Below are 14,810 nucleotides of genomic sequence, written 5' to 3'. Positions count from 1 at the left end.
GAAAGTATTGGGCTTTGGCATCAACAGTATGTTGATACCCAGCTGTACATCTTACCCATGGGTTGCACAGATGACGCTGTCAATGTACTGACCCAGTCTCTGCAGGCTGTGCAGATCTAGATGGGGAAGAATAGAATGGCTCAATTCTGACAAGACTGTAGCTATGACTGTTTGATCTCCTTGAGGTGGGGATATTTTTTATCATTGGTCTTGATTGGGTTGTACTTTCTAATTCAAAATAGCAGTTTGGGGATCTTTCTGCACAAAGCAGCTCCTGCTTGAAAATATACCAACTGTGCCTTATTCTCAACTGAGAAGCCCTTCAGTTAGTTGTTCATGCCCTCATTTCCTTCACGATTAGACTATCACAACGCACAATATATGATGCTGCCCTTGAAGATCACCTGGAAGCTACAGCTGCTGCAAATTACAGTGGTGTGATCAGTATAACAGGCACTTCATGTTATGCAGTGCATGTGCATTAGATGAGCTGCATGGATTGCCAGTAGGCTTCCAGGTGCAATTCAAGGTAAAAGTCATCCTATATAAAGACCTTCAAGTGTACTCCGGGTCCCCTTTATCAAATGTTGCCATCTATTGGAATCGAGGAAGTATATCTCCTATCAGTGTCGCTGCCCTCTTGAACAACGTTCCCCACCTCCAAAATATGAATAGTATCTACTTCCCTGGGGTTTTGGAAAACTCTTAAAACACAACTCTGATCCCAAGACTGAGTTAATATGTATTTGTGGTCCCCAGTCATAATCTGAATGGTTTATGATTTTGGTTGTTCTACTCTGCCTGTTTATGTACACTTAACCATTTTCTGGATTTTGTAAGTCACAGAGAGTCTAATGGAATGAGTGGCTGTAACAAATGTATAATTAAATAAAGTGCTTATATGATTAACATTACTGAAAACTATGTCATTAAATCACTCTGTCCATACTGCAGTAAGAAATGTTCTATATTTTCTATGCTTCCTAATTGTCACTTTTTTCCCTCAGGCAAAATTTGATTTGTTTCAGGCTTTCTTGTTACTCCCCACTTTAACATCATTATCTAACACTGGTTTGGAGTTTAAAGGTAACTATTTTTTTTAAACTACCATGGATTGCCTATTACAATCTCATCACTGATATATTATCCAAATCTTGGGAGAGGCGAAATCTCAATGGGTTAAAAGAATCAAAGTTTTACATTTTAAGCCCACAAAGTATGAATCAATCAAAATAAGACTGATACAATAACAACAAAGATTTTCCAAATACCTATCAATGAAGATATATACTACAGCCCTAGAAACATTACTGATATATCTCTCTTTTATTTATGTCAATATTCTTCAGCCTGCTACTATTTTAGGGATAAACGTTTCTAGTTGCTCTTTTAATCTTGACTGTCAAGCTTTTTGAATGAAATGGGGACGTAAATGTTTTAAGCACATAAACTGTAACTTTAAATGGAATAGCACCATCTAGTTGTCCTAGTGAAATTCAACTAACTTGGGAAAGAAAGGTAGGACCATTATACTGATTGGGCTATTGCTCTTACCTGCATTGGGCTATAGTTCTTACCTGCATTATAAAGTCTTTAAAACTATAATCTTGAAATATTGTCTTCTACTTCAAAATTATAGTTTTAAAACTTTATATATGGGGATTTAACATCATTATTTAACCATGCTTGTGATAAAATCTATGGATCAAAACAATATAAGCATAATAAACATACCACATTTCAGTAGAAGTATTTGCAGATACAATCAATAAAAATATATGTAATATATACTACACATATATGCATCACATACATATCAGTATGAAGCAGAATTTTGCTTCTTTTTAAAATGTGAAAATGCAATAATTTCTTTAAAGGTTTGATTAGCTAGACACCGACCACAACTATAGCTGAAAAAATAGAAACTTTACATATTGTTGATTATTAGAGCCCAGAGTAAAATACTGCTCAACCAATACCGCTTTTCCCCAAAAATAAGACAAGGGTCTTATTTTCTTCTGACCTCTGATATAAGCACTTGGCCTTATTTTCGGGGAGGTCTTATTATTTTTGAGGTACAGGAGGCAGCGAGCATGGTCACCTCATGGCTGTTGTTGTGTTGCAATATTTTTGGGGAGGGCTTATTTTTGGGGGAGGGCTTATTTTAATACATGCGCTCAAAAGCCCGGTTGGGCTTATTATCCGAGGAGGTCTTATTTTGGGGAAAACAGGGTATTATATCTGAAGTTACCAAATAATGAAGAGAAAGGGGTACTCTGAACTCTGAAACATGTCATTACTTATTTTGATACTAAAATCATTAACTATTATAGGAATCCATAATTTCCAAATTAGGAAGATTCAGAATTGACAAATATGGGAAATATTAATATTTACTAATAGACGTTATAAATAATTATCTCTGAAGGATTGGGTGAGTGATCTCCAAAGTAGTTAGTTCATAAAATAAAGTATAAAATAAAAAATATGTATTAAGAGAACAACTGAATTCTATGGTATTCCAGGTATACTGCCATATGCTACTGTATGGCAGACCTATAAGCCTAACAAATCAGCTATAATTAAACAATATATAGTTTGTCTCTTACATTTATTATTAGATTTATAATCTGTATCTGCACAACTCAAGGCAGTATACATAATGCTCCTGCCATAGTTTGTTTAACTATATTTTTTAAACAAACCACAACTGTCCAACTACTATTACAATATATTAAGCACTGGTTTTTTGTGCATTAACTATCAAAACCAAAGAACTCTGCCTTATATTATCATACTCCATATTCCTCAACCTATTCTTATCACTTCCTACCTTTAAATCTGAATAGTCTCGGAAAATTGAACTTACATAGAATAACTTGATTTCCCCCCTTCCTTCTTACATTTGTTGTTAATTGTGAGGCACTACTGCCAGGTGTTAATACAAAAGCTCACTTTTGTCAAGGAGCAAATGATATCACCAACATACAGGTAAAATGGTGTTATGTGGCTCATACCTTGAACTAAGCATTTGTTTAGGGGGTAAAATTAAGTTTTGTTGACCCAATTAAGTTTGGTATGACCCAAACCAACCCAAGTGGACTATATATGTATCCAGAGCTGCAATACACTGGAGCAATAAAAGCAATAAGAGGAAGATCAAGCTTGATAGGAATTCCATGGAGATGTATAGTAGGTGCACCAGAAGTAATTAGAAAAGCAAACAGAGACATTGTAAATCTCTTCCCAAAGCCTTATTAATAAGGAAGCTAAAGAAGTGACAGAAATAGGCTGTCAGAGCTCTCCTAAGTATCTCATTCTGAATCCATGCAGTATGTACACTATTCTGGGGGAATGATAAAAGGACAAAGAAGATCGGCCAAGCCCCACATTTCAGCGACCTTGGTGAAGAGTCAGAATGAAGATTACGACCTGCTTCCCCACCACCAGAAGGTGAGCAAGACTGATAGGAGACTAATCAGGCTCTCGTCCTGCCAGCGTTATTATTGTGTCTCACGGACAAGAATTCAAAGCGAGCCCGATCAGTCCAGACTCCCTTCAAGTCTGGGGAAAGAGTCGAATCACAAAGGCAGTGTGAGAAACCCCGCTGCCCGTCCGCCCGCTCGCCTTCTCTCCCGCCCACTTAAGGGCCGGATTCCCCCATGCCGGCCCGGTCGAGATGTGCAGAGGGAGCCAGGCCGGGCCCAGCAGGCAGATGGCGGAGGCGGTGCGTGTGTCGGTGCGTCTGCCTACATGGTCCCACCACCGGCCGCAGAGCCACCAAGCCTCCCGCGGGCTCAGAAAGTAAAACCCGGCCACTCCCCCACCAGACGGAAAGGGACCGTTCCAGGCCGGCACAGACCTCCACGTCGCGGCCCTTATTCTTGAAGCTCTTGAAGCGGTGGTTCTCCAGGCCGGCAGCGGCGTTGTCAGCCATGACGACGGCGACGGCAGCGGCAGCGGCAGCGGCTCTGGGCTGAAGGAGCGACGACAGCGCGCGCGCGAAAAGGGAGGGGGGCGGAACGGGCAGGCAGACACTCAGTGACGAAACAAACGGGAAACGACGGAGGGCGGCGCATGCGCCCAGCTGGCTGGACTGTTGCAGCAGGAGCAGAGAGAAATTCCGACGTTCCAACGGCCGGGAGATTGAGCCTGCCTTGGTAGGGTTGGTTCCGCTCACTTTTCTGAGCGGAAATGACAGCTGCCCATGTGCGGCGCAGGAATCGAGGGTTGGGGCCGGGCCGAGGAAGCGGAAAAGTAGAGGCTGAAGGGAAAGTAGTTGCTCGGTTTTCCTCCTAATCCGGCTGAAGTCCGCTAAGTGGTCTGAAGTTCACCGAGGATCCCAGGGAAGAGCTTAGCGAGCAGTCACCGTAAAGGGACGGGCGGCGGGCTGTAGTTCAGTAAAAGGGATGCGTTTGCCCGGAGTACGAAGCAGTTATGTGGCCTTGGTGAATCTAGTCATTATGTCTTACAAGTCGAGGGCGATCACTTGTCGCCAAGGTAGGAACCCTACTAATTTTGTCTTATTGAAGAAACCGTGGTCAAATAAACATATTTGATGTTTCTTGTTGTTTGACTCGCCATATAATGTAACAATTAAAAGTGCACTGCAAGTAATGCTGTGCTCACCCACAAACTTTGTAACGCTTGATTTTTTCATGAATATTCAGTAGAGTTGAAAATTGAATTAGTTCGTATTGGGATACCTGGCAATATTCGGAAGCCTATTAAAGAATTCCATGAGCCAACAGCTACCTGATGTTTTCAAAATCCACCTTGAGGAACCACAAGGTGTTTGCCCTGGATACATTCATTTTTCATGCTCTGGCATGAGGTTGCCACATAAGACAGCCATCCCTGAGATATGAGTGTGGACTTATTATGGGTTTGTGTTTGCAATAAAATTGGAAAGTGTAGAAATTTGTTCTAACCATGGTAGGACTATTTTCTTTTTTACTGAAACTTAGATGTGCATACTTTGTACAAATGGAGGATTAAGACAATCCACCCTTGGAAACTGGTAGATCCTAAGGGATTTCTGAAACAGTTCAAAAAGTTTCCCAATTATTGGTCCTAGCTGGTACAGTATATGGAATGCAGAAATTCCAATGGATAGTTAATATAGCCACAGTATTTTCTTCTGACAAAGTCAGCCGTTGGCTTTATGAGATAGTAGAGAATAAACAGATAAAAGAGACAGATGGGATGCAAATTGAAAAAAACAAATATCAAAGTTTGATCAGAAGCCTGTTGATTTAATGGCAGTGATATTAGCATTCTCAAAGTGTGATTTTTCTTTCTTCTTTGCAGTATTTAATATCGCTTTCAAAGTCCTGCAAAGAGATATTTGTCACTGAATAAAATTACTATGCTAAAATGCTGCAGTTCAAACCATTTAAAATATATTTTAATTTATATCTGTCCATTTCATCATAGTGACTATGGGTGGCTAACAACAGTTAAAAACAGAAAAAGTAATAATCACCTGTCAAGATAAAAGAGCAATCAACCTAATCACTTTATAGGCTCTATTTCCACCCCCACTCCCAATCCAGAAACACAGCCACATTTTCAAGGTCTTGCAAAAGACCCTTACAAACCAGCAATCAGAGCTAAATCTAATCCCTGTGTCCCAAAATACAGGCAGAATAACCAATGCCTCTTTCTTCCTGGGTCCTTTAAGATAACGTTCTTGATGGGACCAGTTCATTCTGCCACATTAGATGGGATGGGTAGATAGATACCTGGGGAGAGGTGGTCCCTCAAAGCACCATCTGGTATTTTTTTCAATTTTTCAATACTTTGCACAAAAATAAGGCTCCCTCATCTGTATAGCCACCATCCAGACAACCATGGGATGGTAGTAAGATATATAGAAAACTATACCAAAGATGTGGATGAGGTTCTTTGAAGGAAAATGAGCAGATCTTTTTAATGATTGATTGATTGCGGTTCTTTTAGGTTGATAATACTTATCAAAGATTGGCTCTGTCCAGGAACTGTTTTTTAAAAAAGTTATGTTATCTTGAAGGCCATGCTCTCATAATCAATCTCTAAGAGACACTTTCTAGATTGTGAAAATCATAATACCTATCAGTCAATTGCAGCTACTCTATATGGGATATTTGAGCGACTAACAGTGATATACAATAATTCTAAAGTCTTTTGGATTATATTGATTTTCTAGAGAATAATGATGTTTTCTGGCTAATATTTACTTTGATTTTATTTATATCCCATCTTTATTATTTTTATAAGTAACTCAGTGTGACAAATATACCAAATACTCCTTCTCCTCCTGTTTTTTTCATAACAACCCTCTAAGGGAAATTGGATTAAGAGTGAGTGACTCACCCAAAGTCACCTGGCTGGCTTTCATGCCTGAAGTGGGACTAGAATTTATAAGCCAGCACTCAATCCCTACACCAGACTGATTCTCCAAGCAAACTAGCAGAGTTAGCTGATAAATCACTCTACAGGTAGTAGTCCCTTAACAATCAGCCATTTAGTGATTGTTCAAAATTATAACAGATTCCCTCCCACCGCCCCCCAAGCTTATTACAACCCAGTTTTCGGATACCAAAGATGGCCCTTCCTCATGGTCAGTGCTTGGCAACGACCTCATCTTTATGGCTGGTTGCAGTGTTCTGCAGTCCTATGACCACAATGTACTTTTTTGACAGTTTTCAGCCTTTTCAGCCAGTTTCTGGCAAAAAAATGTTTATAGGAATGGATTCGCTTAAGGACCATGGCATTCACTTAATGATTGCCACTGAAAAAGTCATAATATTGGGACAGTCACATGGATGCCTTCCAATTTCCATAACTTACAATGAAATTTCGGGGCTCCATTATGGTCACAAGTTGTGGACTATTATACTGGAATAGCTGTTTAGAGCGAACATGATGTGGTATACAACATCCCAGAATGTCCCAGAATCCATTATTTCAGAATTAGAAATGTTTGTTTCTTTAGTCAAGATACAGAATGCAACAAATACTCATATGATGTAGCTTTACTCCAAATCTAGAGATGATTAAGAGCTTAGACTTTGGTTTTATGAATACAAATCTTACAACTGAATCTCCTTATTTTCTAACAGGTCTGATAAGAACAAAATGCTGGAATCTACATTCTGAAAGCTCGTTGAAAAGAGATGTAACAATTTAAAATAATAATAGAGTTGGAAAGGGTCTTGGAGGTCTTCTAGTCCAACCCCTTGCTCAGACAGGATGCCCGATACCATTTCAGACAAATGGCTGTCTAATCTCTTCTTAAAAACTTCCAGTGTTGGAGCATTCACAATTTCTGGAGGCAAGCTGTTCCACTGATTAATTGTCAGGAAATTTGTCCTTATTTTAGGTTGCTTCTCTCCTTGATTTAATAGCTAATCCTTCTACCCAATCCAGGAACTCTAAAACCAGTTTTATCAAGATGTGAGTGTTCTGATCATGATTTTAATTTCAAGGTTTTGAGGCAGTTCTGCAGACTTTTTAAGCTGATTTTATTAGAGTACACAAGCAACAATTTATTTTGAAAACCTACATTCAGAGAATGTGAAGAGTAGTTCGTAAAAACTTTGATATTGACAGATTTCCTAGGCTGAAAAAGGACACCTCCCTGAGGAATAATAAAATTAATAGGGAAGTTTTTCTAACAGTATATTATGAAGAATGCACATTCTTTAAATCTCTTTAAGACTATAAAGCCTATATAACAAAATAGAGCAAATGACTTTTTCACTTATTTGCCATGGTATAGTTAAATATACGAAATGTAACAACAGAATCTCAGAAAGTTATTTCCACTCCCTACCTCCCAAAACAAAATACAAGGACAGACAAAAGCTTATAATTCTGATATAGCAATTTCCTTACAGCAGGTTTCATCGTTCTGGATGTACATGAATGCTGTATATCTCAGTGCACAAGAAAAGCAATTTAAAATAACCATAAAAACAAACGAGTAGTTTGTACATTTTATATTTTTGGAGAACTTCAAAAATGCAATAATTAAAAAAATAAAGCTTTATCACAACAAGCAACAGGCTATTTAAAACTACTGTTTGTTCCATTGATAACTTTTGTATGATAGATATTAGCAGCCTGGTTTTTAAGAGGCAGAAATTTATTCTAATTTTAATACAAATGCTCAGAAATAAATGTTCGAACCTCAGTACTTAAAAAGAATAACAGGTATCAATTATTTCATTGTTTGTTGTTATCCTCAAAATTATTTTCTCTAATTATTACATATACTAGAGAAACATTGTTGAATAACTATTAGGCTCTGCTGTTTTATGGAAATATGACAACTTTTACAAAACAATTTCACTATGTAGCATATTATACAGCATTCTTAAGAGTCCATGGTCACTAAATACTGTCAGCTGTATCCCTTTACATCAAATACAAATATCATATCACAAACAGTAGATAAATCTAAACCAGCAACATAGTTTCCAGATAAACTGATATTTCCCCAAACATTAAATAGACTGATCATACAATGTTAGTATTCTGGGAATAATGTGAAGTTTGAAAGAATGGTTTGTAAAAAGTGCTAGTTAATAAATCTGCAGTAGGAACCTTCAGAAAATCTGCTGTTCAAAGAGTATCTTTTCAAAACCTGCAGGAGGAGCATGACAGAAGTCACTGAACTGACAATCCAAAATGGCACTATCGTCAACTGTAAGGGGAGAAAAAGAGGAGATATACACATCACATCAAATGCTCTTTTTTATTACTACAAACCTCACTGGTTGTTCATGAGATGAAGTGTATTGCAGAGATGCTGCACTTCCTGCCCTCTGGAATGATCTCCACACAGAAATTTGCATGCTCCTCCCCTTTGTGTTATTCAGGTTGTTTCCACAAGCCTTGGGGACAGGAGACCCTTTTATTTTGGTCTGATCTGTTTTGGTTTGTTATTATGTTTATTGGTCAGCTGTATTCTTTTATATGCATTTTGTTCAGCTCTTAAGCCAGAGTGTGGCAATCTATAATAATCATCTTACTAGCCCTGAACTTTCTGCTACATTGCCAGTGACATAGCTATACGTTTTACTTTTTTAGGCTATTGTGCTGAAATAAGTGACATACAGAAATTTAACAGGTACCTAAGAGGTATCCAATAGAGGTAGCAGTTAACATGGAATAGAGAGGTAAAGATGACAATATAGCCCAATTACCAAGTTCAGTTTATGGATGAGTAGATAGCTGAACCAAGGTCAAGTGTAACATTTTATTCACTAAAATAGATTGTGGGAATGTCTCCTTACCATAGACTGCAGGGAAGACTGTTCCTCTGATTCCTGAGGCTGGACAGTGCATATTTTTTCCATTTAAGTAAACGTTTAGTTCTACATGGTCATATGTAATTCCCTGTAAGACAGATGAGTTTTATATATAAACTTCCATCCCTCTTTTTAATTGAACACACACACACACACATTTTATTCTGAACATTTTTAGGCTGATATTTAATACATTTTTATTCCATCTTTATTACTTATTACTTTATTAGTAACTCAGGCCAGTAAATGTACATAATACTCCTTCCTCCTCCCCCCACACAACATGAAATTATCCACTTCCAATTGGAACAATGCTTGTCTCAGAAAACAATAAAATTACAATTATCACAATATCCAACAATAAGCATTCAAGAAAGATGAAAACAGAAAAATCTTGTCCTCTACTATAAGGACAAAAGGTGACATTAAGAAAAATACTCTTGAAGCAAAATGTCACAACTTCAGCCCTACTTTGCATTTCTAATATTGCTCCATGTAAACTGCTAAATCACTCTTAGGTGAGGGGGAAAAGTAGGTGACTATAATTCCCTACTTTGGAAATCTGTCTGTTTCCCTACTATAATCTTTTTGTCAGCATTCATAACATGCTGTCAAAATTCCAAACAGACCTGCAAGTGGAAGACCACTAAAAGTGACTATGTTATCTTGAAATTTGTAATTATAAGAACTCTGAAAACTCAGTTATACCTTGAATTTTAAAACACTTGAGCAGGATCCAAATTTAGAATGGAAAAAAGGCTTCCAAGATGAAATAGAATTTTAGAAAGCATAATGGAAACAAGGAGAATTAAACTATTCCTGTATAGAAAATCAAATTCAGACACATATCACTGCTGAGTGTGACAGTGGAAGAGCTACCTGTATATTTAAATTGATTAGAATATTAGCAAATTAAATATAGAAAATATTTACAAAAAACCACTTGATCGTGTGTTTTTTTTTAAAAAAAAGCAAAAATATATGAGGGAGAAGAATGAACTACCAGTAAGTGGATAGGGTTTTTTTACTTATTGTAATCCACAAGCAGAAAGGACCATAAAATGAGGAAAGTTATTAATAAAATCTTTATCAGATTCTTAGGTAGTTGTCGAGAAAGCAACAAAAGTTCTACCCATATTATTGAGAAATTTTACAATTTTACCATTTTTAAACCTAAGAAACTAAACAGTAACAATGATATTTCACGCAAAAATATTCTATAATTTGGTAGAAAAATGTTATCTATTGATGAGTATCTATGAAACATGCAATATATGAAGGCTATGTGTATTTAGGAACAATATAAAACACAATGTGCCTGATTCATATTATATAATACCCATTAAGCAATACAAAGATTACTCTACTTACGAACTTTTGCCGATATAAACAACTCCAATCTGGGAGGTGTCAGAAGTCAGGATGAGGTTATATGTATACTTGGATTTACAAATAAAATGGACTTATATGAACAGCTTCTTGGTATGTAAGCTGTTTGTAAGTAAAGTACTGTCTGTAATGTTTAAGCTCTGCTATTAAAATGTTTTTGTGAATACTGTGCTATATTAAACTAATATTTTTGTACAACTTTTGTCTATCTTCTATTAGGATTATATTTCAGTGAAAAGGGAATGTCTCTTTCATGACAAATCTATGTTGCCAGCTTTTCAAAGACATGCATGTTAAATTTTTATAAAACCAATGGCAACTTTAACCAAAACAGACATAAAAGAGACATATAAAGGTATGCTTTGATACAGAGCAAATTGCTGGTATGAGATTTCAGCAATAGGCCACATTCTTTTCAGATATTTTGATTAACAAAAATGATAGTGAAAAAAATAAATTGAAACTCACTACAACATCACCCTCCTGTGGCAGACTATTTGCTGGCAATCTGTTCTTTTCTTCATTGTTGTAGTAAAAAGTTCCATCATTTCTCAAAACTAAACTATTTACATCACTCCCAAGAGGAATTTGGTTCAAGTTGACTTTCTGAGTTGCAACTCCAACACCCCAGATTCCTGAAATCACAGCACAGGCAAAAAATGGAATGGCATAGCCATTAGATAAAAACAGTGAAACTAAGTCCAGGAGTTTTCCTAGGTTTGCCACATTAAGAAACAATTTTAAATTGTCTCCAATTAAGATAATGAAGCTTAGTATTTCATTACTGCGAGAAAACATTCATAAATGAAAGCTGCTAACTATAATCGCTGAAATTTGCATATGCAATTACAGTATATAGCTGAACTTTTCCTAACTCAATGATCACTGAAAAACAGCAATAAGTGGATGAAGATATACCTTCATTATGGTTCTACTTATTATGAAAGGATTAGAAATCTTCAAATAGCCATTACAATACTGTTCATAGTATTTATAAAATATATATAAAATAGAATTTCCAAATGACAGTCTATCTGTACACCATTAGTGATTTTGATTCTATATGAATAATATGAAATAAATTCTTGAAATAGCTGATTTTGACTGACCTGTAGACTGGATTTTAAACTCAAAATAGCTCTTGTTCTGATGCAAAGGAGCATTAGCTAAGCAACCCCCCGTACCACATACTCGTCGTCCATTTTTTACAACGACAACATCTGTTCCTGCAGAATATAAAGCATCAACAAGTAGAAAACACTTTGAACTATGAGAAGACTTAGAATACATTTTTTATGCAGACAATCAATACTGATTTCAGTGAAATTCATTGTTCATTTGTTTTTTCACCCCATACATTGTCCCACCTGCCAATTTTTTTTTACAGAAAACCTATAACACTCTACAGAATGTGTAGTGAAGTAACATTGAAAGACTCCAAGCACATACAGAGTTGGAGGATTTAACCACTTTTCAAGTTGTCCAAGGGAGCATCGATAAATATGTTGTTTCGAAAACAGGCATTTCATATATCCATAACAAGAGAGTGGGACTAGAACAGAAAAGAGTATGGTGGCACATCAGCAGGCTCCCCTCCTATATCTCACTGATCAGTCAGCAGTTTGTGTTTTTGACACAAAAACTCTACTTTCCCTCCAGTAGTGTATAATAGAATCAATAAGAAAGCAACCATGTGAAATCCATTCTTCTCATGACCAGTGAAATTCATTATATGTTAACTGGACTATAGGTTGTGTAATTTCCTTTTCTAGAGAATGCAAGTAAGTATAACAAAGGATATGTTTCCAATATGCATTTAGAACCAAAGGGTAAAATCTCAAAACCTTTTCAAACAGACCTTTGAAAGAATATATTTTGCACACAGGAACAATTTAACCAAGAATCAATGCAATTAACTAAAAATGATGCTAGCACATTCTACAATAAAATCTTCCAACTATCCTAATCCATTTGAAAAGGACTTTAAAACATTTTGGTTTCAATATATTTTTACTTTAGGTGGGCAGATACTGCTGGTAAGTGGATTTTAAAAGTGACCATCAGCACCTTGAATCACACCTAGAACCTAATAACAACTTTTGCAGCTCTCAAAATAGTGGTGTTATCCAGATAAAACAAAGTGTACCCATAATTATTGAAGTCATTATATTCTGGACTAGTGCATCTTCCGAATAGTCTTCAAGTCCCATGTAAACAATACAATCCATGGGGTAACCAAGGCATTATGGACCTTCTGTTCCAGGAATTGAAGTAACAACAGATGAACTTGTACAAAAATCTGCTTGACCACAAATGCAACCTGCTCTAAGCAGGAACTGTGAGTTCAAGACTACTTTCAAAATTATGAAACACTTCAGAACAAAAATGTTCATTCCTATACAAAATCTAATATGAAAGCTGGTATCAGCTGGTCTCCAAATCCAAATCCACTCAATCTTGCTGAATTACCTCACTCTTATTTTCCCCATCCAGACAGTCACAACTTCTGGGTACTGGAATAGCAGCTCAGCTGCATCTTCTTTGGCCCAGTTTGAGATACTGTACACAACTGTGTATCACCTGCATACTGATAACACTTGATCTCAGCTGTTGAGCTCCAGAGTGATTTCATGTAGCAGTTAACAAGAGGAAGGAAGAGCCTACAAGACAGAAAATCCACCTTGTTCCTAGTTTACCCATCAGTTTTCCTTGCTGTAACTCAACTATATGTACTTCAACCTCATAATTTCTGTTCATATTTTCTGCCTGTTTTACAATTTTAAGGAACAAATATCACTACTATAGTAAATTTTAAGTATTGCTCTTTCACAGATTTCTCTTAAGGGGATTAAAAGATTGGCAGTTTCATTTTGAATCTGTTCTTAAATAATATGTGGATACCACATATTTAAATGGGGAAGAGGAAGGAGCCATGGTGCTGCATATAGATCAATTTTGTTAATTAGTATTTTGTTTATTCACATTTCTAAGGCTAACTTGTAAACAACTTTAGCTATAGCAGAGTGCACCAATATAATTACTTTACGATAGGAAAAATGTAACAGATTTGTAGTTTCCTTGATATAGGTAAGAATGCACTTTGAAGTCAGTGAAGAAATATGCCATTCTCCCTTTATTAAAATAGTACATTAAACAGATGCTACCACCTTTTACTAATTTTTAACTAGCGCAAAACAAGCCTTCTTTGACGGGGGAACAGAAACATGGAGAAATTACACTTTTCAAAAATTTAAAATTTTACAAACACAGAAACAGAATTTTAAACATTGTTTCGTAAACAGCACAAGCTCAACGTAGCTTTAGAAACGAGAGGGGCGTGTTACGATCTCTTTAAAGGTCCTGTTTCCAGGGGGGATTTATCCCTGCGCTCCAATCCTGCGGCAGTAGCTACCCTTACCCATCTGTTGCGTGTCCAGAAGCACCGACGGCATCTCCTTGAGAGGGATGTGCCCGGAGCTGCCTTCTCCGCACCAAGCCCAGCGCAGGCAACACCACACGGAGCCCGAGGCCGCCCCTGCCGACGCCGCCATGGTTGCTCGGCCGCTCTAGCTTCAAGAGGAGGCGGCTTCCGGTCCCCCCTCCCACACACTTTCGGTTCCTGCCAGCTGATTGGTGAGGGCCTCCATGTGCGGGGTAGGCGCCCCAGCAACAAATCCACGCAAACTCAGCAGGGTGGGTTTTTCCTTTACCGGGAAGGCCGGGCAGAGAAGAGATAGCTCCTCCTTCTGAAATGTTACAGAACAACGCAGAATGTCAACAGGTTGCCTTTTGTTTTTTAACCAGCGTCTTTTAAAATCGCAATTTAACATTGCGCAATAACGAAGTTATTTCTTATACGGAGCGCATTTCGTCGATACATTTTGATACGGAATTGTTGGCTACTTCCCTTGTAAAAAGCCCCAAACATCCGCTTAAGAAGCCGTTTAAATTGGGCACAGAAAAGGAGGTCACGGGAGATTTGACTGTCTGGGAATCAAACTTGGGAGTCCGGCACTGTCGATGCATGATTTCCACCCCCATCTTGACTCCTTTTCTTTTCTTTGGACGACCACCAGGAGACCGAATATGCCTAGTTCCATCTACATTTGAAATAATCAGATTTAC

The 14,810-nt window shown here is 37.4% G+C and overlaps 2 protein-coding genes across 3 annotated transcripts in view; both read right to left on the bottom strand.

Annotated features, from left to right (window-relative positions):
- KPNA3 (karyopherin subunit alpha 3) overlaps positions 1 to 3,976 on the bottom strand; it is a 36,378-nt gene extending 32,402 nt beyond the window's left edge. The window contains exon 1 of one of the 2 annotated variants that reach the window (XM_032213018.1): positions 3,863 to 3,976. In XM_032213018.1, the coding sequence (XP_032068909.1) occupies positions 3,863 to 3,937 (75 nt within the window). In that variant the 5' untranslated portion in view covers positions 3,938 to 3,976. The remainder of the gene's footprint in view (positions 1 to 3,862) is intronic. The other variant, XM_032213019.1, reaches the window with a different exon arrangement.
- A 3,512-nt stretch (positions 3,977 to 7,488) lies between these two features.
- Positions 7,489 to 14,270, bottom strand: SPRYD7 (SPRY domain containing 7). The gene is made up of 5 exons (XM_032213544.1): positions 14,104 to 14,270; positions 11,795 to 11,911; positions 11,154 to 11,320; positions 9,282 to 9,384; positions 7,489 to 8,689 (listed from the first exon to the last, which is right to left on the bottom strand). The coding sequence occupies exons 1-5, from the start codon at positions 14,234 to 14,236 to the stop codon at positions 8,592 to 8,594; spliced, it is 618 nt and encodes a 205-aa protein (XP_032069435.1). The 5' UTR covers positions 14,237 to 14,270; the 3' UTR covers positions 7,489 to 8,591.
- Between the last annotated feature and the right edge of the window lie 540 nt (positions 14,271 to 14,810).

This window comes from Thamnophis elegans, chromosome 3 (assembly GCF_009769535.1).
Source record: "Thamnophis elegans isolate rThaEle1 chromosome 3, rThaEle1.pri, whole genome shotgun sequence".
In the NCBI taxonomy this organism is placed as follows: Eukaryota; Metazoa; Chordata; class Lepidosauria; order Squamata; family Colubridae; genus Thamnophis; species Thamnophis elegans.
This window is presented reverse-complemented; position numbering and strand designations above follow the sequence as displayed.

What these genes read in the sequence shown, in the direction of transcription:
- SPRYD7 (XM_032213544.1), bottom strand. Translation starts at nt 14,236, where the DNA reads ATGGCGGCGTCGGCAGGGGCGGCCTCGGGCTCCGTGTGGTGTTGCCTG. An exon ending in TCTGGACACGCAACAGATGG is followed by an intron (nt 11,912 to 14,103) that starts GTAAGGGTAGCT and finishes TATATTCTGCAG; the next exon opens with GAACAGATGTTGTCGTTGTA. An exon ending in CACAGGAGGGTGATGTTGTA is followed by an intron (nt 9,385 to 11,153) that starts GTGAGTTTCAAT and finishes TCTGTCTTACAG; the next exon opens with GGAATTACATATGACCATGT.